The sequence below is a fragment of the Myotis davidii genome, unplaced genomic scaffold (genome assembly GCF_000327345.1).
Source record: "Myotis davidii unplaced genomic scaffold, ASM32734v1 scaffold6, whole genome shotgun sequence".
Taxonomy (NCBI): Eukaryota; Metazoa; Chordata; class Mammalia; order Chiroptera; family Vespertilionidae; genus Myotis; species Myotis davidii.
The window spans coordinates 9,287,690-9,312,215 of NW_006383011.1; the positions used below are offsets into that span (position 1 = coordinate 9,287,690).

Here is a 24,526-nt window from a genome sequence, read left to right on the forward strand (position 1 = left end):
GACAAGGTAACACTGGACAGACTGTCTGACCTCAGAGAGAAGGTGGGGGGGGGGGCGGGGTTGGAGGTCAACCAAAGGACTTGTATGCATGGATATTAGCATAACTAATGGACACAGACACCGGGGAGGTGGGTGCTTGTCCTAGGGGGAGTGGTTGGGAGGGAGGTCAATCAGGGAAAAGGGAGACATATGTAATACTTTAAACAATTTTTAGAAAAGGAAATAAATGAAAATCTCTCTGTACAGATCTTTTTACTGTACAAAATCAAATACTAATTCTTTAAAATTTTGGAGATCATTAATGACTAGGAAAACAAACATTCATATTTTGTTAGTAAAAATCTTCAGTACTATTAGCAAAATTGCATATACTCAAGTATAAGGTTCAGGCATGAAGCTCCTCTGAGTTTCCCCCATATCATGTGGCTTGCAACCAAATTGGCAATGTCTGGGCAACCCACTGCATACTCCAAAGATAAGGAGAGAGGCTTCCACCTGATAGCCTGGGTCTACCACCTTTCCCACGGCAGGGAAGGAAAAGGAGCTGTTCCTCTCCCTCCCACCCTCTGCCTCCAGCTCTGGGTCAAAGTCCTTAATACCTCCAGTTTATACATTGTCTCATTCATGAAACTGTATTTGGCTCTTTGCTCTTTAGAGGACGTGACTGCCTTGGAAGCAAACTATTAATCTGATTTTAGAGTGTAGGCTTCAGAGATAACTGCAATCTGTGTGGTATGATTTGAAGAAGCCAGGAAAAAAAAAATGGTTTCCCCTCCAGATTCCTGAAATTCCACATTAGAATGAAAGGTGAGAGTGCAATGCCCAACCTGGAATGACCAGGACTGGGGACTCTCCCACAAATGAGCCAGTGGAGAGAAGAAAGGCAGTAGGTGAGAAAAGGGGCCCATGAAAAAAAAGGAGGTTTGAGAAAACAAAATCAAACTCCACCTTCACATTTTTGTTAGTGTGAGTTCTACTTGGCCTATTCCCAACACCTGGAACATAACAGATCACAAATATTTGTTGAATGAATGAATTAACTCTTTCCTAGGTTTGAGGAAGCAGACCCTCCCCCACTCCCAAAAACAAACAAACACACAAAGCATCTGAAAGAAACGACAAAAGAATCAGTTCTATGAATGGGATTAAATTACTCTCCTAGAATTCACTGGAGAATTGGGGGGTGGGGGGGGGGGATTAAGCAATTTTCCAGGACCCTCAGAAGCTCTCCTGCAGAGCGTATCCCCCTCCACAGGCACCAGAAATTGCCCCGGAGGCTGGAGCGTCACAAAGACTGATGCAAACCCCATGTGCCAAACGTGCCATCTTCGGCCTGGGGTTCCGGCCCATGAGAACTGGGGAGGAGGGATAGGTGGGGTGCTGGAGAGAGCCCTGGGCCAGGGGGTGCGGACCCAGCCCCGCAGCGCGCTCTCCCGCTCGGCTTGCAGTGCTAGGCTCAGCCCAAGCGCCTCCCTCAGCTCTCTCCTCCGCCCTCCTTCGCCCTCCCCCTTTCCCTCCCTTTCTCCTCCTCCTCCTCCTGCGGCTGCAGCCACTGCCAGAACTCGCCAGTTCAGACCCACGGGGCTGCCCTCCCCTGCACTCTCCCCTCGCTGCCCGGGTCCGGAGCGCTGCGCTGCCGCGCAGGTAGGAGCCCCCCGACGCGGGGGTCACACCATTGCGCCTAGTGCCCGCAGGGCTGCGCGCCGGCGAGTAAGTGGGGTAACCTGAGGGGTGCAGTGTACCCGAGACCTGACCCAGACTTTGCAGGATCTCTCAGGCAGAAAGGGAGGTGGAGGTGTGCGGTCTGGGAATGCGATTTGTCAGCATGTGCCAGTAGCAGGGTGACATCTGTTTGCATGGGCATGTGTGCGCGCGCCAACAGTCATCAGACAGGGCTTTGCCCCTAAACGAGATTTTGAGATTTTCAGGGGCTAATGTGCGAGATTTAAGACGCACCTGGATTCCACAGGCGCTGGTAAAAACTGGGGCGCTGAGCAGCTCCAGGGATTGCCGCCTGTTAGCCTACTGTTGAGAAAGGGACCTCACTTCACTGGGGGCGCCAGGCCCGCCACCCCGAAACTCAGGCTTCGGTGTGGTCCCCGGGTTCAGGCCTTAGGCAGCCCCAGTCCTGAAGGTAGCGTGTCGGGGACCGAGAAACTAGCGAGGCACAAGGGAAGCAGGCGCTCCTCCACACAACCTGGCGCTTTTAAACAAAGCCGCGCGCAGAGAACGGCGTGGAAATAACACTTTTGAGAGCTGGTGCTGGGGGACGTGAGAAGGAGCTCTTGAGGGGCAGGTATTCTGGAACTGGGAAGAGATTGCCAGGTTTTGTGGTGGTGTTTTGTTTAGTTTTAAGTGTGAGGCCAAGGTAATTCATATTGGTTCGCAGGTATTTCTCCTGAGCTGTGCAAAGAACTTCACTAGCTGGAGGTGAACTTCTAGGGAAAAGCCTTAACGTTCAAGGGGATAGGAGATTTGCTGTCCCACCTTCACTCTTGCTAATAAGTAATTAAATAAATAAATACCACCTCTTCTGAAATTAATTACCTCAATTCTTTTCCTTCTGCCTCATTCTGGAGCCTGTTGTGTAGGTGCAGTATGAAAGGTACGCTGTGTGTCCTTTGTATGTGTTTAGCACAGCCGGATGGAATGAAGTGAAATGTAACTCTGCAGCCCTGTTACAGACTTTGGTGCCTCCTTTGGCCACTGGAAGGTTGAGGAGGAGGTGGGGAGTTGAGAAAGTAGATTGAAGTTGGGTATCATGGAGCCTCTGCTTCCCCCACCCCTCTCCTTCCTTGCTTGTTACCTCACAGCCAAAGTTTTGCTATTTGCCCCGCAACTGATACTAAGCATCCCTTTGTCCTGTGTTTTCTTGGAGGTTCACGATGTTGAAAGCCCTTTTCCTAACTATGCTGACTCTGGCGCTGGTCAAGTCACAGGACACTGAGGAAACCATCACATACACGGTAAGGGGTGATGGAATTTGAGATAAGTGCTCTTCAGCGGGATTCTGTGACACAAGGGAGACTTGATCCATTCTTGCCAGTGTATGTGGGCTGCACTCGCAGAGGGTAATAAACAATGCCTTAGCATGGTGCACGTTTGATTCCTTGTAAATTGCAGGCGGTCCTTTCTAAAGTTCATTTAGATTACCCGTTGAGATAGGGACTAAAATGTAATTAATGATCTGTGTAAGGCAAGAGAGAGAGAGAGAGAGAGAGAGAGAGAGAGAGAGAGAGAGAACCATTTTAAAATGAAAACCAAAGTAAGCTACATGTTTCCAGCACATTCAATAAATTAATGGGTGTCAGGAATTGGAAAACCAGGATTCCTACATACATGCAGATGAAACTAAAACTGGCAGAGAAAGACTAGTCGAAATCAGTAAACATCAGAAAAGCACTTTGCCTCATTTGTACATGTGACATGTTCTCAGGTAAGTGGCCTTTATAGACTTTATACAGGCTGATGTTCATTTACAGTATAACTGATAACTCATATAGATGCCCTTGCGATAAACTGTATGTGTTACCAGGATGTGGAATTCGCTCAAGTGGTTTTGAAATCCATTGTGTGAAATTTGATCTTGCATCTTCTAATTAGCATATCTGATATTTCCAGATAATATCTGATTAATTAGTTAAGTGCATGGGTATGCATAACTAATGTTTACTAAAATATTGAAAATATCATCTGACCTCTCCCACTGCCAGGAGTGGATGTGGTGAGGACAGAGGGTGGTACTTACCTCACTTCTGGTGAGTCTGCACCTCTGTTTTGTGTTCTTTACTCTTTAATCAGTGTTGTGAGGCAAATGACATTTGTCCTGAATCAGAATAGGAAAAACACATTTTTTTTTACTTGTTTCCAATTTAAAATTAAGTAATCCTACTTAGAAAAATGTGAAATTCGCCCTGACTGGTTTGGCTCAGTGGATAGAGCGTCGGCCTGCGGACTCAAGGGTCCCAGGTTCGACATCCCCCGTAGGAGATGTGCAGGAGGCCGCTGATCGATGTTTCTGTCCCATCGATGTTTCTAACTCTCTATCCCTCTCCCTTCCTCTCTCTAAAAAATCAATAAAATATATATTTTTTAAAAATGTGAATTTTTTTTAAATAAAATTCTTAAAAGTGAGCTAATCTCAACTACTGATAATACACATTATATCACTTTTTTGGTACCATATTATCCCCAGAATGATAGTATTCATCTGGCAAATGTTCCTTGTTGTTGTTCAAATCAACTATCAATCAAATAGGGTTTAATATAAATATTTTGTTAACCTAATGGTAAATGTAATTGCTTCCTCTGCTGAAGATAAATAAAGCAAGAGAAATGAATACATGTGTTGTTTATCTTCTACTGAAAATGTTTTGTTATGCAGGCTAAATTAAACCTTAGTTTAAGTTAGGGAGCTAATGTTAAATTAGCTATCCACTTTCATATTCATCTAATAAAAGATTTTATAGCTTTTATAATTTCTTGTTTTATACTCCCTCCCCTTTGCTAATCACTAAATCTTATTCATCTTTAGCAGAGAAAGTTCCCTGTGGATTAAACACAATTGTTTTAAGATTACACACTAGGGTTCACTATTATGACAACAGATTTCTCAGATATGTCATCCTTTTTGTGCTAAGATTAGATCTTTATTGACTTGTGTATGCCTAATGATTAGTGGTTGAAGAATAAGATGTAACTATTTTTAAGTATCCCACGGTGGAGACATTATCTGGTTTCATTCTCACAGCAAAGTATAAGGTAAGTGGCATCATCTTCCCTCTGCTGGGAGTAGAACTGAAGGTCTGGGAGAGTATCTCAGTTGCTTAAGGCTACAAAGCCAGCAAGTGGTTAGCTCAATTTACTCTAGGCTTGTATAATAGTAGATCCATATTAAAGGTACTAGAATGAAATACCTATAACAAACTGAAGTTTTTTCTATTAACATGCAGATTATTTAAGTGAACTGTCATTTTTCGTAGCTTGAAAGAGGTACTTTTCAGAAGGATGGGTGCATATCCATAAGATAGCATTCCCCCTCCATATTAAAGATAGGGTGCATTCAGTTAGTTACTCACCAAGTATCTGCTATGTGCATAAGCAGTTCTCATTACTATCAAAAGAATTTAAGTTTATTTGTTTACTAAGAAAATCAGGCCTTAACCTCAGGGATTTTACCCTGGGAAGATACTGTTAAAAACCACAAAGTTCCTAAGCAAGTACAAATAATATTTTTATACAGGTTATACAAGTTGCTAAAGCAATAGAAAAGCAAGGAGGTAATTAATTTCAGTGGTGGGATATTGGAGGAGATAGAACTCTGTGCTGGTTCTTGAAGGAAGTAATGACTTTGGATTAATCCAAAAAGGCTGAAGAGGCACTTGAATCAGGAAGAAAAGAAATTGGCATAATCAAAGTCTAGAAGTGTAAACAACTGAGACAATTCCAAGAGGTGACAAGGTCAGATGGGCTGGAGCTGGGTAGTAGGGAGAAACTGGAGATGATAATAATGAGAGATGAGAGATCTGCAGGCCACTGTGATCTCTTAGATCAGTGGTTCTCAACCTTCCTAATGCTGCGACCCTTTAATACAGTTCTTCATGTTGTGGTGACCCCAACCATAAAATTATTTTCGTTGCTACTTCATAACTAATTTTGCTACTGTTATGAATTGTAATGTAAATATCAGGATATGCAGGATGTATTTTCATTGTTACAAATTGAACATAATTAAAGCATAGTGATTAATCACAAAAACAATATGTAATTATATATGCGTTTTCCAGTGGTCTTAGGCAACCCCTGTCAAAGGGTCGTTCGACCCCCAAAGGGGTTGCGACCCACAGGTTGAGAACCGCTATCTTAGATGGCGTAACAACATAACCAAGAGAGCAAGAAAGATTGCCACGGAGGCTGTTGTGCACCATGTAGTGATATGGAGACCTGTTAAGGAGCCTTGCCTGCTCATGAGGCCAGGAAGGCTTATACTAACTGGTAGATATAGAAATAGACACAAAGTCAACAGAACTTGAAGGAAAATAATTTGAAAAGTCAATACTGATGTCAAAATTGTAATCCTGACTCCTGAGAATGGTGGTAAGTGCCTTTCTTGAACAATGTTTGGGAAACTTGGAAAAATTAGTTTGGGAGATAAAGTAAATTTAGTTGTTCCCCGCTAAGTTTTAGATATCAGTAAAATATCTACACTGACCTCTCTGTCTCCATTCAGCTATTTACTTGCCAAGCATCTGTTGTGTGCATAAGCAACTCTCAGCTCTATTAAAATAATTTATTTTTTTGTTTACTATATTTTTTCTCAATATTTCCTGACGCATATTTCTTTTCTCAAGAAATAGCCTCTGCTAAGTGAAATAAGCCAGTCAGAGAAAGACAGATGCCATATGATTTCACTTATATGTGGAATCTAATGAACAAAATAAACTGACAAACAAAATAGAAACAAATTCAGAGATACATAGAACAGACTGACAGCTGTTAGAGGGGAGGAGGTTGAGGAGAGTGGGAGAAAGGTGAAGAGATTAAGCAAAAAACAAAAAGCAAAAAAACTCATAGACAGACAACAGTATGGTGACTACCTGAGGAAAACAGAGGTAGAGGGAGGTAATAGAGGGTAAAGGAGGAATAAACCGTGTTAGAAGGAGACTTGACTTGAGGTGGTGAACACACAGTACAATATACAATGTATAGATGATATTTTATAGAATTGTACACATAAAACTGATATAATTTTTAACTAATATCACCCCCAATAAATTAAATAAAAAATAAAATAAAATAGAAGTAGCACCTAAATTATCTGTATCAGAATCATATGGGATGCTTGTTAGGAACTCAGATTCCAGGCCTCCTACCAGAATCTGATCTTTTGAGTGGAACCAGCACCTTGGTGATTCTTAACCATACTACAGTGTGAGATTCACTGACCTTCAGTAAGAATTCAGTTCCTGTCTGTCCCAAAGAAAGGTTTCCCAGATTTGGCCCTGTCTACCTCTCTAACCTTATACCCACCCACCCAAGACTACTTGCAGCTCCATCCCCTCTTTAACAATTTTACTCTTCTAAGTCCCCATTCACTTGTGGCCTCCCTCACAGAGCCTTTCCTTCCATCCTGTTTTGCCCACCATATCCCTGGGCAAAGTCCACAACTCCTACCTACATGTATACTTGTGTCATGGCACCTAACATCTTGTTCCAATTTGTCTACCTGTCTGTCTCCTCTTCTGACCCATGAACTGCTTGAGGGCAGGGAAAAGGGCTTCATGATCTTTGCATTCCCAGGGACTAGAATGGTGTGAGAAGGTACTTGATAGATGGTTCAGTAAGGGAACCAAGAGGACCTGTGGGAACTGAAACTAGGAGGCAGGCCAGGGTGTGAGAGGAAGGCTCTGAACCCAGCTGAATGGGAATGATAAGGAAAGCCAGGTGCTGGAATGCTTTGGAGAGAGAAAGAAGAGAAGAGTCAAGGGCTGAAAAAAAAAGAACTCAGTTGGATTTTGCGGGGGGCGCGGGGGGGGAGGAAGGAAGGAAGGAAGGAAGGAAGGAAGGAAGGAAGGAAGGAAGGAAGGAAGGAAGGAAGGAAAGAAAGAAAATAAAAGCTAGAGAATGTTAAACTACCCATCTCATCATCTATCTAGGAAGCTAGTGCAAAGACTGTTGCCATAAGAATGACACTTTTAGAGTGACTTCCTAGGGACTGGATACACCAACTAACTGTCTCCTGGCCCCATCTTGATGTTTTCTTCACAGCAATGCACAGATGGATATGAGTGGGATCCTGTAAGACAGCAATGCAAAGGTGAGCCAACTTCAAAGACTTCCCATCTGAACATAGCTTTCTGTGTCACTCTTCATCTTATGCCACTCTTCCTGTACTGTTTGTATTATACCAAAAAATAGATGAGCATATATGTACATGTTCAGTTTTCCCCCTATGAAGATTCCTGACTTATTTTTTTATTCACCACAGATATTGATGAATGTGACATTGTCCCAGATGCCTGCAAAGGTGGAATGAAATGCGTCAACCACTATGGAGGATACCTCTGCCTTCCTAAAACAGCCCAGATTATTGTCAATAATGAACAGCCTCAGCAAGAAACACCAGCAGCTGAAACTGTGGGTGCAGCTGCAAATGCAGCTGCAACCTCGGGTGCAGCAGGGGGTGTAGCAGCCAGTGGCATGGCATCCAGTGGAGTGGTGCCTGGGACTGGTTATGTCGCCAGTGCTGCTGCAGTTGCAGGTCCAGAAGTGCAGACTGGCCGAAATAACTTTGTTATCCGACGGAACCCAGCTGACCCTCAGCGCGTTCCCTCCAACCCTTCTCACAGGATCCAGTGTGCAACAGGCTATGAGCAGAGTGAGCATAACATCTGCCAAGGTAAGCGTGACTTCTTTCACTAACAAATAGGTTCTTGCTCAAGTGCACCACGTGGTGAAAATAACAACTCACACATTTTTGACAGCTTCTCACATGTGCCAGACATTGTGCTAAATGCTTTGCCTGCGATAATCCTAAAAGGCAGTTGCTTCCTGCATAGTCGTCATTTCACAAATGAGGACTCAGAGAGGTCACCAGTGGTTCTCAACTTTAGCTGCACATATTTAGAGTCACTTGGGAGCCTTTAAAACTCCTCTACGTTCAAGTCACACCCCAGCCCAATTCAATAACGATCTCAGGCATCAGCATTTTTTAAAGCTCCTCACGTGGTTCCAGCATGCAGTCAAGTTTGAAAACCCAGGGTCACACAGATGGTGAGTGCAGAGCCAGCCTTAAGACCCGGCAGACAGGGCCAGAGTTACAGCTGTCAGAAGGAGCAGTCAGGTTCTCCATGGGAATTTGACATTGTTCTGCCAAGCTACGCCCTACTAGTAAATATCCCCCTTTGGATTCTCAAGTTTTCTTTCCATTGAACTTACCACTGACATTTTTTCCATATTATGGGATAAAGAAATGGGGCTCCTGCTTCTCAGTACCATTTCCCCCACTCATACTCACATGTCTTTTAAAGCTCTCATTTGAACACATTTCGCACAGGAAATGGCACCATCTGTCTAGGTTTTTCTGTTTATTGTCACAAAGAGTACACATCACTGTGTATTCTAGAAATAGCTGTAGACTCATGCTAGCAAAGCAATAAGAATCTTGGGCTTTGAAGACACACAGGATAGTAGCTAACTGGACTATGCTAAGGGATTGTTTCCCTCTTCCTACCTGACAAACCCTTTCAGATCTGCTTGATGTGGAGACTGTGTTACTGAGCTAGGCCACAGGAGTCCCAGACTCCTTTTTCATTGCAGGGCTGACTGAGTAGACCTCCTATTACACCATAAATGGCAGGGACACATTGGTCAATGGAAAGGGCCAGGAGTTCTTACCTTCTACCTACTCACGAGTGAGGAAGAGAGCACCTTCCTCCCTCAACACTGAGGAGTTCAATTGGGATCACCTAGCTGCTGCATTAAGTGAAAAAAGCATCTTCTAGTCTCCTGGGAATGCTGTCCCTCATTCACCAGTGTTGAGTTTTATCTCTTATATAAGAGGTAGTAGATTTTAAATGGAAATCTATCATGTTCTGACTTCTATTATTTTACTAGGGGCCCAGTACACAAATTTGTGCACCTTGAAAGGAACTGTGGGCCGTGATGCTGCAGTGGGCACAGGGGCAGGTCTCGGCCCATCCTCTGCGCCCCTCTCCAGCCCCTCCCACCTCAGCCCCGGTCCCCTGTCTGCCAGCAGCCCCATTCCCACCGCCTTCGCTCCCACATGCTGACAGTGCTGGCCCTGCTCGGACCTGCTGAGGGTGCAGAGCAATTGGGGCCAGCACCAGCAGTGGGTGCGAGCGGCGGCTCCAGTGCTGGAAGCAGGTGCAAGTGGGGCTGTCACCAGCAGCAGGTGCGAGCAGTGGCTGCTGGCCCCTATTGCCCCTCAGGAGCAGGGCACCTCCCCTTGCTCCTGAGGGGCGATTGGGGCTGGCAGTCATGTTCCACACTCCCCCCTGGTGGTCAGCGCACATCATAGCAACCAGTTGTTTGGTTGTTCGATTGTTCCACCATTCGTTCTATTTGCATATTAGGGTTTTATATATATATAGATATTTTGTGTTCAAGTTTTAAGTACCCCACAACAAGAGCTGTGATGGTGTCACTTTCCAGAGAGCCCATCATATGAACATCTGTTTTGTGTTACTGTCATGAGTCAGAATTCCAATATTGATGATGAATGCCTCAGCATCTGCTTAATATTCTGATATTTAGTTTAGGATTTTGTCAAGGAGATAACCTCATGAGGTTTTGTGTGTGTGTGTGTGTGTGTGTGTGTGTGTGTGTTAGTGAATATTGATTTAAAAAATACCTGCATCTATTTAAGATACCAATTTTACTTGTTATTGAAATATATAATTATATTAGAAGGTTTGGTGATATTTTTCCTAAAACTGAAATGTTTTTCTGAAATGTTTTAAGTATGACTTTTATATTCTGAATTATTTTTTATACTTCAGATGTATATTTCACTGGTACTTAGGAGAAAAAAACACTCAAATAAATGAAGGGTTATTTCCTAAAGTAGTTTATAGTCCATCATTGACAATTGTGGTTGAATTCAAAAATGATACCTATAACCAAATGAATAAGTTCTAGAATAAAATATATTCAGAACTTACAACATTCATTGGTTATAGTAGAAACTGTATAGTAATATGTGAATAATAAAAATGAGATCTTTTCTTTAAAAAAATCGAGCCTAATCCAACCAGTGTGGCTCAGTGGTTGAGCATCAACCCATGAACCAGGAGGTCACGGTTCGATTCTGGGTCAGGGCACATGCCCAGGTTGCAGGCTCAATCCCCAGTGTGGGGCATGCAGGAGGCAGCCATTCAATGATTCTCTCTCATCATTGATGTATCTCTCTCTCCCTCTTCCTTCTTCTCTGAAATCAATAAAAATATATTTTTTAATGAAAACATATTTTTTAAAAAAAGATTTAGGCTCTTACAAAGAAGTTACTTTTCACATATTAAAACATTTATAATTCTTATTTCTTTGGGAAATTTGTATAGTGATAAGCTAAAATTAGTAAATGCCTTTCTTATGGTAGATGCTATATACTTATTGGTTGTACACAGGGTATTTCCCAAACTATTCTGCATAATTCAACCAATTTCTACAACTTGGGATTGAGGGGGTTGGGAAGATCTGTATAATTAGAAGCAGGGTTAAAAGGTTTTTGGCTGACTTACGACTTAAGTTGGATTTTCCAACCTCACAGATTTTAAAAAGTGCCTACAAATGTGGATTTACTTAATTGTTGATAAAAGGGGGTTATTTCATATGATAACAACAGGATAATCTGTCTAGGGAATCTGACTAACAAGTCGAGTCACACTTATGCTCGTTTATTATTGAGCTAATCAAACATGCAGTCCAGCTTCTTCTAATTGCCTACAGATGTATGACATTCTCATTTCAGGCCAGCAACACAAAATAATGTTTTATAACCGATGTGAAATAGTGGGGATCTCTGCTTAAAACAATAATGTGGACCTCTATTACTGACATCATTGTGGAGTTTGAGGAGCCTTCTGTTTTAATAAAGATCTCCACTCCCTTATAAATGATGCATACTTATGTCCAGTAATCCAAATGCATTTACCATGGTCACTATATTAGAATAAATGAATGCCTCCAGATGAGTCATATTTGTATTAAAATTATTTCTTTTTTCCACATATTTTTTTCAACAGGTACAATTTATCATTACGTAACTTAAAGCTGAGGACATCTTTATGTAATGGCTGAAATCTGTACTGTTTCAGCGTTAAAGTCAATTGTGCCTTTGAATACACTATTACCAATCATAGGTGGCACCTAATAATTTAAATAGCACCAGATATTTTTAAATACATTCTATTTTATAAATATATATTCAACCAACTGTCTATGTTTTAATATTTCATGAAAACACGTTCCTTTTATTCCTTTTCTTAAAATTTTCCAGAGTTTTTAAATTTTGTGCAAAAACAAGGGGTTTAAAATGCAACATAACATCCAAATATCAATTCATATGAACAGGTTTTTTTCATGTAATTTTTGTCAATTAATGATAATGCTGGGGGAACTATTCCAATTTCAAATGACAGGTGGCAGCTCTATAATTACATGAAGATCATGTCATTGTTACATACCTGGAGTCTTGGATAAGTAAAGTTTTATAAATTAATAGTTTATCCATGTGCTATCATCTGCCTCAAAAACAACAGATATTCATCTCCTCCAAAAGAAAGTTGGACCTTTGATGACTAACTTTATTTTTCTACATCTTAAGTGCATAGTCTCTATGTAATCTTCCTCAAAGGAGATGGAGTTAGAAATCACTAGTTCAAGTTGAAAAAGGATTTTTAATCACATACTACTTTCTAAGAGTCCCATTCTTGTCGGGAAAAAAAAAGGCATTTGGGAACTGACAAGAGAAGACATTGATTGCCCAATTTGAAGGAATTTGTTTACATAACTGAACTTTTGGAAAATTAAACATAGGCTATTTTGTATAACTATTAATTAATCGACTACTAAACTTATTGAGGATTTATAGGTATCATTACTAACCTGCTAAAGAAACTGCTCCATCAAAAACTGAACTTGCCCAGCCAGTGTCACTCAGTGGTTGAGCGTCAACCTATGAACCAGAAGGTCACGGTTTGATTCCCAGTCAGGGCAACATGCCTGGATTGCAGTCTTGACCCCCAGTGGGTGGTGTGCAGGAGGCAGCTGATCAATGATTCTCTTTCATCACTGATGTTTCCTCTTCCTTCTTCTCTGAAATCAATAAAAATATTTTTTTTTAAAAAAAGAACTCACTACAAATGCTTAATGAAGCTGATTATGAACCAAATCCAGAATGCAGTTCCCGGCTTGTATTATATAAGGCGAAAACATACCGTAGAGTTTCCAACCATCCCTGTCTACCCGAGACTGTTCTGTTTTGAAAAGAGAGAGCCCCACAACCCTGGAAATGCCTTAGTGCTGGGCAAATGGATAGCTGATCACCCCAGCACACCCCCAATAATCAAATCTCCTATACTTCACAGACAAGAGTGAGAAAGTCCCAATATTACAGCCTTTTTTGTTTAGGTTAAGGTATTGTTTGTCCAATTGTTTTTTTTTAAGTTTGTTTTAAACTTTCAAAAACTAAACCTCATTTATTTTTACGCTGGACAGAGCCTTTCTTTTCCCACTTGCCAATCTATCCATGAGCTGTTTCCACATTGTTCTAGATCCCATGTGTAGGATACCTAGACATCAGTACCTACATACTTAGATACATGTCATACAGCAGTTAGCTCATCTTACCACATTACTGCAGGGAAAAATTTTATCACACAATTAAATACCATGCTTCAATTAATTTTCCCCCAAATGTTTACTTTTAAAAATTTTAACTATGTTTTCAATTATTTTATTTTGTTTTTATCTTTATCATCTAAGACACAGAAGCAATTAAAAACCTAAAAAGGAAAAAAATGCCTTTGGAACAAAAATTATACTCATGGTTAAAAAACTATCTTCCACACATTTCTTCATAAAACATAAGGAAACTAAAATACTATCTTGAAAAAAAAGTTCTTCTCTATACATCCACTTTAAAAAAGAGAAACTTGAACTAACATATACAGATTCTCAGATGCTAGGAACATCTTTTTTATTTGAAACTTCAATGATCTCATATCCAGAAGAGGATTTGTAAATTATAGTGCAACCAATTGGCTCAGCATACCTTGCATTGTCATTGCCAAACAACTTCCAAATGCTACCTACCCTTTTGTTGATCCTCACTAATGTCATTAGAATCTCTGGTTGCTTTTGTTAGTTTGTGAGGAAATGTTTAATTTTTGTTACATATAATTATGCAGTCTCCTCCCAAAGAGCTTTGATCTCAGAAAATAGATATTTTGCAAAAGGAACACTATAATCAAGTCAATTATGATATTAACAGAAAATAAATACTTCAAGCAGAAAGTAAAATGGGTATTTAGCCTGCGTACAGTTCTTTGTTGTTTTTAGTTGTTAATTACCTTTGAGTACCTGAAAATTCCCAAAAGCCCATCAACAGATAGGAGTTACGTTTATAGGGAAAGCTTGATTCCTTTTTAAATAAGCTGATGCAGTGTAATAGAAATGATTGATTTCCTCCTGAAAAATCTAGCAATGTTTCATAACTTACCAAATATTGTAGTCATTGAATTTTTAATTAAGACTCATTTTTAATCTACATTTGTGAACACTATGTACAAGAATCTGATTCATGCAAGTCAGAAGGTATCCTTAAAATTCCTTCATAAAAAAATGAATGACAGTTATTTGAGATGGAAGAATGGAAGAGATCAATGTGATTACTCTTCCACGAAAGATTATTCCATATAACCTCCAAACTCAATGATTCCCTAACTGTAGTCTCAAACTAGAAGCATCATCCAGTAACTTATAAATGCAAAAACTCCTGGGCCACATCAGACCTACTGAATCTGGTTAGGACTCTATCCCTAAACCAAGGACATAGTAAGTGCAATCTAGAGGAAAAGGCAAAGAAGGAAAACAAGATCTTACACCTCTCTATAAAACCTGCAAATGTGAAATGCTATAACTGCCCTTAAATTGTCAGTAGGTAAAATTCTAAGCTATGTTATGGGTATGATAATATGATTGGTGTAAAGAGATACCCATCCCCTCCATAGGCAGACTGTTTATGCTCATGGCATAAACTTGTGAGATGAGGCAATGCTGTTTGGAGGTTCAGTTCATGAGTAACAAAAGAAGAGGTTGACTTTGACTGTGTTCAAAGCATTTTTTGGTTATCAAAATACCATCTGCACAGCTGACATTCCATTCTATTTAGACTCTATGAATATCATCAGATACTAGAAGAATATTCACATAAGTATCCTACTTAAACTTAGTCAAAGATTTACTTCCCACCAAAGACAAGAAGATTCTTGTTAAAATCAGTTAACACTTAATCTATGAAATGAATTCCCCCTCCTCATAGAAACAAAAAGAAGCAGATTAGAGTAGAATTGTAAGCCTGGGTGACTTCAGGAATGTGCACTGGTACTAGCTCATTCTTTCTTTCTCCACCAGAAAGTCTCCGACTCTCTTCTCTGAAATCAACAAGTTGCCCCATTTGTAAAGATTGCCTTTGCACTTGTTGAATTACTGGCACAATTTTATTCTTTGAAACCAGAGTAAACAAAACTTGCCACAAATGCATTTGATTTTGCATGAATGTACAAATAAGTAATTCACGCCACATCTGAAATTCATTAGCCTTCTTCATTTTCCAGGAGGTAACTGCAAATTGCGCACTCAAAAATAAAACTGATCAAGAAAACTGCATTCAAATATTGGCACAAGAAAACAGCTATCATTGCAAGCATTTACCCACAATTGCAGGCTTTCAGCTTGAACCTAAATGATTTGTAAACATTTAATAAAGAAATGAAGAAATTACATGAAAGGAAGGCTGAGGTTACTGGCAGCAGCATGGATGGCTTATTGCCATTATTTCATATGACCACAGATTAAAAGAAGGGAGACATAGTGAATCAATGTTATGTAAATGTGTACTAAATAGGGTAAAAATTTGAGATTGGGGCTAATTCAAATTCTAAAACTTGAACTACCTTTAAAATAATTGTACATCTGTACTAGTCAAGGGTAACCAGGCAATACTGCAAGTGAAGTTGATCAAACAGAATACAAAACCATTCAGTTAGTGTTCAATAAATTTGATCACATTTGAGAACCACTTTCTGTTGCAAGGCACTTTGATAGAATCACAGTAGAAAGAAGGAGTAGTCATAATCCTTATGGAACTTTGCATCATTGACCCATGAGTTAGCAAATAACAGTAAAAGAAATGAACAGTTCAATAAAGTAAAGACATGGTACATCACAAGAAGTACATGATAAACTGCCAAAAAAGAGAAGTAAAATAATGTGTGACACAGGTCGCCTTACAATTTACTAAAATCAATATTTGGACAGAAAAAAAAAACCCACATATGTCCCCAGAAATGTGGTCAAGAGCAAAAGTCTGGTTCCTCCCTAGAATGGCCCATTTAGGAGAGGATGATAAGGGGAAATTGGAAGGTCTGAAGAGGAAACTGAAGTCCAAATAGCAGAGGAAGTAACCATCGTGTAGCCAAGCAGAACAACACAAAGCAGCATTGTGTCCAAGTTCCGTATGTCTTAATAGTGGATTTCCCAGGAAAGTCCCCCAGAAGCAGGGTGCTGCTCATAGGAATGCTAACAAAGCAAGGGTGGGGTAGGCGAGAGAGACCGAATCAGAAAGTACACATGATACGGAGCCACTGCACAGAAAACATCTACTATGAGTTCCATCTTCAGTAACTCCCCAACAAAACACTAGGGTGTTCCACCAGCTCTGTCTAAATATTTTCTCAAATTGTGTCCGATTTTACTTATTAATGAATAGGCACTAAGCAAATGTTTGGGGTGTATATGTATATGTATGTGTGTTTGAATAAATGAATGGTTTTTATTCATTTTTTAATCTTCAGCCAAGGATATGTTTATGGATTTTAGAGAGAGAGGAAGGAAAAGAGAGAGACATAAATTGGTTGCCTATCACATGCTCTGACCGGTATGTACTCTGACCTAGGTATGTGCTTTGATTCGGAATCAAACCCTCCCAAGACCTTTTGGTGACACTGCAACCAACTGAGCCACCGAGCCAGAACATGAATAAATGAATGGTTTTTAATCATCAGAGAATGCAGGCTTAAAGTTCACTTTGAGTTCTAAAACTACCCTTGAAAATCAGCCATAGAGTACCATATGGATATAAAGTGTATTTCCCAACTAATGTTTTCAAATTTCTCATTAATTTTGGAAGGCTTAGATATTGTTCCCATTTGAAGCTTAAGCCACTTGAAAGAAGAAGCTATCAAGTCTATTTTTTATATCTTAAATTGTTAGGTTTTTTATAAACATTGGTGAATAAACAGGTTGCTGTTATTCCTAGAGCAAGTCTAGTAATTGGAAATACTTAAAGTCTGTTAACTCTCTGGCAAGCCATTTAATGAATCTCTGTGTCAAATATATCCTTCCTAAAATCTAATGGTGAATAATGATACAGTTGAATTGGGGAAATGTTAATATTTATGATATTTGAAGTGAATAATCAGTTCTGAGCTAGTCCCAAAGTAGGAAGAGCTGAATTGCTAGAGAAAGGAGAATGAAATCCTTAGACCCCAGGGGCCCAGGAAAAAGAAATCAGCTTACTGAAGACTCCTTGAGAACTGGTAACTAGCTTATACTTGAACTGTAGGGAATGGAACTAGAGAAAACCATTAAGAACTATGTGTATAGCTTTATGTATGCCTAGCTAAAGTGAGAATCATGACGGGAATTGGAACTACCTTTGTGTATATATAGTTACATCTCAAAAAGCTCCAGGGACTGTAGTGAAATAAGTTTTGCACTCTAAGGATCTGTGTGTGCTGCAAGGAATCTAATCCTACTTCTTGGAGTTCAGGTGTGAAACACAATCCAAAATGGGAAACAACTTCAGGGGTCCTCTTCAGTGTCCACCCTGGAGACCAGGTCTATCACAATCCATAGTAGGGCAGAATTTTTGTTTAACAGTGATTGGTTAGATTTCACTTGTGAAATACTTTGTAGCAAGTCCTCCTCTCATACGTGCATTCACAAAACAAGCATGCCATTACACTGTTGTTTTATTCACTGAAAAAACTTAAATATTTCAATATCTTTTAATACACCAAAATTAGAAAGAGCAGTATATGTCTGTTTTTCAGAGTCTGCTGTTGAATCTTTCAAATTGTCGTTGATTTCAAGAGCCTTCTTAGAGAATTAGATCAACTTTAATCATCCTCCTAAAATATGTGAGCAATTTAGATATCGGCATCATTTGACTTTGCAAAACCCACCAGTGAACTTTTTTCTAATCACTATTTTCTGTAACTAAGGTCTAAGGAGACATTGTTGTGTTAGATTCTTTTCTCTCCTTATCCATGTTCTCACCTGAGCAGTTTGTGATATCAGATATACCTCATCTAAAATAGGAAAGGAGATTCCAAAGGAAGTTGTTAAAAGATACCTTAGAAACCTATCTATGCAAGCTAAATACACCCATTCTTGCTATTCCAACTATTTATACTCACACACACACATACCAGTATACCCACTCAAGTTCATGCCCATATATACAGAGGTGCACAATCACAGAGCCCGCCATTATTTTTGGTAGGAAAGTAACAAGTACCAAAATTAAACTGATCAAAGCCGATAAAGCTTCTAAAATGGTTCAGAACACAGTTCCCCTCTCATTATTCTCATAAAATCCACACTAGAAACTGCTTTCTAAATTCTACCTATCACAAGAGAATAGGGCACCTTGGACAGTTACTAGACAATTAAATCAACAAAACTTTGTCAGATAGAATTTAGAAAGGGTCCACTAAATAGAAGTGCAGGTATTAAGGCATCATCTCTAAGGCTCTCTAGCCTTAACACTTCTGCAGCATCCTGGCCATTTTTTTTTTTTTTTTTTTTTTTTACTAATCTTTCTTAGACATTTATCTGGATTCCATCCTGACCCACCTTTGTAATCTATAATGAGCAACTGAATTTTTAACAAAACTTTTTAGGTACACCATCATAGATTGGATTAGAAAATAACTTATTTAGGACTGATATTGAATCCCCAAGCTCTTTCATTCTTCAGAATTCAGTAAATTATACAGTCAGGAGATAGCCCAGAATAAAATGCCACTGAACAAGCAAAGCAGAAAATCTAGTCATTCATGATTAATTAAACTTTCCCAGTAAAAACTGTGGGCCTTTTTGTAAAAATAGTTCACAACCTAGATTATCAGAAGAACCCCAATCCAGGAAGGTAACCAGAGGAAAAAGTCCTCCCAAACAGTCTGGCAAAGATGCAAGGCTTTGTTCTGAACTTCAACTGCGTGACTTCCCTTATTTAGTGAATGGAAAAAAAAAAAGCTAATGATAAAATAGAAGCTAAGTAAAAAAAATAAATTTAATTGTGGTGCAATTCAAGCAGGTAATGATTGTTCTGAAAAACCAGGAAAGATTATTTGGTGAAATAGCTCATTCAAAAACAATATTAAATAGCAAAACCATTGTAAATTAGAAATCAACTCTAAGTAAACTAAAAAATCTTCTCATTGATTTTTCAGTTTAAATCAGAAAAATTGATTGTGTAAACATGCCAGAACAATAGTTTCCAAAACAAGCTATCACATGTGGTCAATACCCCAAATAGACTATCAGAATATCACTCTATTAGAAAAAGAGCTTGGGCTATTTAGTTGTCATTGTAAAAACCTGGCCACAAGCAGTATTGGGGTTCTGATGAAGAGTTTTAAAGAATTGTTGGAAAATATGACCGTAATATCAAAGTCAGGAGTAGGCAGAATTACAATGTACCAAAAGTATTATGAATCTATTACAAAGTGGTTTTAACTGTGTACTGTTTTTTTTTAATATATATTTTATTGATTTTTTACAGAGAGGAAGGGAGAGAGATAGAGAGTTAGAAACATCGATGAGAGCGAAACATCGATCAGCTGCCTCCTGCACATCTCCCACCGGGGATGTGCCCGCAACCCAGGTACATGCCCTTGACCAGAATCGAACCTGGGACCTTTCAGTCCACAGGCTGACGCTCTATCCACTGAGCCAAACCGGTTTCGGCGACTGTGTACTGTTTTTAACTGTGTACTGTAAAGTACATAGTTCCCTGGTCTCATCTTTAGGGAATAGTTTAGAGTGACAAGAGAAAATAAGAAAGTCTGCAAAAAGGAATATTACATGAATTGTTTGATTAAGTATGAATATTTTTTCAATTTTCTTATGAACTTAAAAAAAATCAGGAAAGGTCTTGAGAAGTGAACAAAACTAACTGAAATGAATGGGTCTGCCTATTTCTCAGTGTAGATCTCAAATCGGAAAAAGAAGAATCAGTGTACATTCAAATTCAGACCTAGTCTTTGCAGTTGATTTGGAGAGCTGCATTTAAACATTATTCTAATAGATGACACATCACTGTTATGTCAACTAACTCAGCAGAAAGGCAATACCACTTTCCCTCTTCTCTGTTACAGTTAGGTGAACCATTTAACCACAAAGATCACAACTGGGCAACTGCCATCACTAAAAATTCACTATCTAAATACTGCTTGCCCATTGATTGATTTTAAGTATATATACCACATGTTATTAGGATGAAATTGTGAAGCCAGCTATGGGACTTCCCTGGCTCCTCTGCTGAGTGACTCAAGTAACAGTGACACTCTCTCCTCAACACCACCTACCATCACTACACATCACTCAGTATAAAGATCAATCATCTAAGGAAAAACAAAAATGCATTGAGTACCTGTTAGGGTAGAGGCCAAGGCTGTACTCACACTTTTGTAAACGCAAAGTAGAGCAAACAACTGAGCCCTATCCTTCTCTTCTAGGAACTAATTCTTACCCTGAGAGATGGGAACAGCAAGCTGTAAGAGGGATGAGAGGCAGGGGAAAATATGTAGAGTGGAACTGGAAGATAAAAAATGAGCAAGATAGGAGAGTAAAGCACACTGAGCAAGCATAAGACTGTACTAATCGAAAATAGGTTCTACTGCAGTATCTCATAAAATGGTATGGTCATGACCAACTTTCCACCTATGTATGTACACACAAATGCATTTTTTTCCTAAGAAAACTGATGAAGGAAAAAGAAAAAAATGACACCTGAATAAATCAGTTTTCCTGTTTTTACAAAATTGACTATGGGAGTTTTTTACATTGCGATTCATTTGACTAATATATGTTTTGGAGAATCTCCTATATAGTCTGTGTGATAAACCAGTGCCTTTCTAACTTTAATGAACATGCATATATTCTGGGGGTCCTATTAAAATGAAGATTCTGAATCAGTAGGTCTGAGAGAGGCCCAAGATTCCACATTTCTAACAATCTCCCAGAGTTTGTTGATACATACAGAGCCCATCTCCTAGTAGCTCACAGTTTGTTCTTCCCGACAAGAAGCTGATAGGTCTAGTGATTCCTCATTCTCTATTTTCTGCATTTAGCAAAATGTGGTATAATTTGGTTAGAATTAGATTTGCATGTAGTATTTTCCCCCAAAATATATTTTTCTCCTCTGGTTACATACTCAGTTTCTCTGATATAAATTCCATTGTAATAGCTACAGCTATAACACATAGATATTTCCCTTCCTTCTTAATTAATAGAATTTTCTCATGTAGTGGAATGTTTTTAGTGCTTGAGTGCTCAGGAGGATCCCAGAAAGTAGTCCTTGGCAGCAAAGAGTGGCAGAAACCCCATGAAACTTGCTGAGGTTCCTATCTACGTCATCCCCTAAGTGATTCTGACAATATGAAGCCAGTTAATCTCTCTGGGCCTCTGGTTTCTCAGCTTTGAAAAATGAGTTGTCCTTTCCACCTCTTATTCAACATAATTTTAGAAAGAGAGAGAGAGAGCACTTTGTCTAGATTACAAGCCTATATGGTTCTTGGTTGATAAATGCCTAGAATTTCAGCTGTTTTTGTTGATAGTAGTTCTTTGTCTTTCAAATGGTTTATCAGGAAAGCATGCCAGAACAAGTTAAAATCCGCACTGGGAAAAATGCAGGTGAATTCTGTGATTATAATAGCATTAATGACTCAGAAACAAAAAGCAGACAGTTCTAAGAACCTGAATCTTTATTGACAAAACAGTTCACACCTTGTGCTGGTTGTTTGCTAAAAGAAGTCTGGACTAAATCACTGGAGTCCTTTCCCTGGGCAATGACTTGGGTAATTATTATGATTCATGCCACAGCCCAGGACTCCATTTCAATCCTAGCTTAGAAAGGAGTTATTTTTATTTTGACATGTAATATACTTTTTGCATGCATTAAACTCCTTTAAAATGTAAAGGTGATAACACTATGTTATAGGCTCATTATTACTAATTCCTTGATTTCAAAAGATTTCCTACTGTCATCGGGGAACATGAGTACCTTTCAGCAAAGAACAATCTGTTTAAAGTTTAGGAGTTTGTTCATTTCACATTTTGGGATTTTTTTCGGCCTCAGTCTCAAACTATGCTTACAGTCAACACAATCAAGTCTTTTCTGAGCTTATGCATTATTACCCATCACATAAGGAGATCTATGAGCCAGCTATCTGTTGCCATCTAAAAAATTACCCTAAAATGTAGGGGCTTAAAACAACAGACATTTATTACCTCACAGTTTCTCTAGGTAAGGAATCCAGGTATGGCTGAGCTGAGTCCTTGGGCTTTGGGTCTTTCCCAAGGCTGCAGCTGTCTTCAGGCTTGGCCTGAAGGATCCACTTCCTAGCTCACTCACTAATAGTTGTTGGCAGGATTCACTTCCTGCCTCTTTTCCTCCTTCAGTACCTTGCCACGTACCCCTCTCCAAAGAGCATCTTACAACATGGCAGCCTTCTTCATTAGAGTAAGCAAGTGAAGGGCAGGAGAAGTTGTCAGCAAGAGAGAAAGTACTAATGAGACTGAAGTCACAGTCTTTTGTAACTTAACCACTGAAGTGACAAATGATCACTTTTGCCATATTCTGTTCATTAGGAGCCAGTTACTATATCCAGCCCACATTCAAGGGCAAGGATGCCAGAAGAATGGGATCATTGAGAGCCATGTCAAAAGCTGCCTACCACATCCATAACTAAAATTCCCCCTGAATTGATTCCAACCAAATCTTTAGAGTTAAATCTAGAATTTTAAATAGTTTCAAAAAGCAAAATTTAAGTTAAAAAGCAAAATGCACCCACCTCCCCAAGAGTGTAGGAGACTGGATGACTCATTCAGATATACAGCCTGATGGGTGTGGTTGAAACAGGCAAACTACTGTCCAAAAGAAGAACCTTGCTGCTTCTCACAGCTCCTTTTATATGAATTTACCCTTTTCTTCTTCATGGACTAGGACTTCTAAAACGCTATCAATCTTTTCCAAAACCACTCCTAAATAATTATGACTATATCCTTTGATTTTAAAACTTCTTTTTATTAAAATCCTCCTTTATTCTACTCTACAAATAAACAATATCCAGGAAACAAAAACTTTATGAACAAACAAAAAACTCTCTTTATTTTGCAGATTAGCATGTACCCACATGCCTGTTACATAAAAGAAATTTAAACTGTTCTTGCTTCATGTTAACTTTTGTCCTAGACATCTGTAATATTTTGTTTGTTAGGAAATCATGGAAAATATTCTCCATCTCTCCCATAGAAATCTATGTTCTGTTTTGGTCACATTTTTCCTCCTACAGTCTACTCAAAAGCCTGCTCCTACAATCATCATTTTTTATGTTTAATAGTGTTTACTTTTTTTTTGCCTTAGAAGTCTACTAGAAGACACTTGCTGAACACAACCTAAGCTTATAATAAATAGGTTGTGTAATAGTTACAAATTCAGAAGCCAGAAAATCCAACATGACCTCTCTTGGGATTTTGAGTAGGTATCTTGATAGGGGGCTTGTTTTTCAACCAGAAGGCAATAAGGATGTACACTAGCACGCTAAGAGAAAGGGAACGATAAGTTAGCCAAAATGGGGAAATTAGAGAAGGTAGAACCAAAAAATTGAATCATGTATAGGAAGACCTGTAAAATGGTGACATATAGGGAAGGCCACCAGCCACATTCAATTTCCCATTCAAGAATATTCTAGTAGTCAGATTGTGAATTAACCAAAGGGAAAGAATAACGGCTAATATAACTATTAAAAGGAATAAGTAAAACCCAAAGAAAGGTTTTTTATTCCTTTAAAAACATGTTCTTAAATTGCTTTTTAAAGTACATAATGTAACATTATGTCTATTTTCTCCTTGGTTCACCCTCCCCAAGAAATATTTTCCAGATTTGCACAGGTGTCTCTGATGCTAATAATAAAACCTCTGTAGACCTGTGGAGTGGGCAGTAGGATAAATGGGTGGCTTGACCGCCTGGTAGAAGCCATCCTCTGGCCTCTGGCCTAGAGCATCCTGAGGAGGCTGGTCTGGTCCATGAAGCAGGCAGTGAGAGCTAGGGCAGCCTTCGGGGGGGCTCCCAGTCATATCTGGTTCCCTTCACTGGGAAGTCCAGAGGGAGAAAAAGCATTATGCTCATAAGATTTCCTCATATCCAGTCATCTATTTACTAATACATTCTCTTGACATAAGTAGCCCCACTAAATTCCTCTTTCTTCATCACTAACTCTAAAATGACAGTTTAGGGATTATCTTTTCTGCCACTTACCATGAAACACGGCTCCAAACCAGTTTGTTGTAGGTTTCTGAGCTTAACCACATAGCTCACAACTGAGTGGATAATCAATCATTCTATGACTAAATCCATCTGGAACAAATTTGAAGAAGTGGCCATGTAGGTTTATTTTGAAGAAAAAAAAAATTTAAACTGAAACCAGGTTGATCT

The 24,526-nt window shown here is 39.3% G+C and overlaps 1 protein-coding gene across 2 annotated transcripts in view; it reads left to right on the forward strand.

The window, feature by feature from the left end:
- Positions 1-1,529: 1,529 nt before the first annotated feature.
- Positions 1,530-24,526, forward strand: part of EFEMP1 (EGF containing fibulin-like extracellular matrix protein 1) — a 66,237-nt gene continuing 43,240 nt past the window's right edge. Inside the window, exons 1-4 of one of the 2 annotated variants that reach the window (XM_006778579.2) lie at positions 1,530-1,710; positions 2,879-2,966; positions 7,768-7,816; positions 7,988-8,398. In XM_006778579.2, the coding sequence (XP_006778642.1) occupies positions 2,886-2,966; positions 7,768-7,816; positions 7,988-8,398 (541 nt within the window). In that variant the 5' untranslated portion in view covers positions 1,530-1,710; positions 2,879-2,885. The remainder of the gene's footprint in view (positions 1,711-2,878; positions 2,967-7,767; positions 7,817-7,987; positions 8,399-24,526) is intronic. The other variant, XM_006778580.2, reaches the window with a different exon arrangement.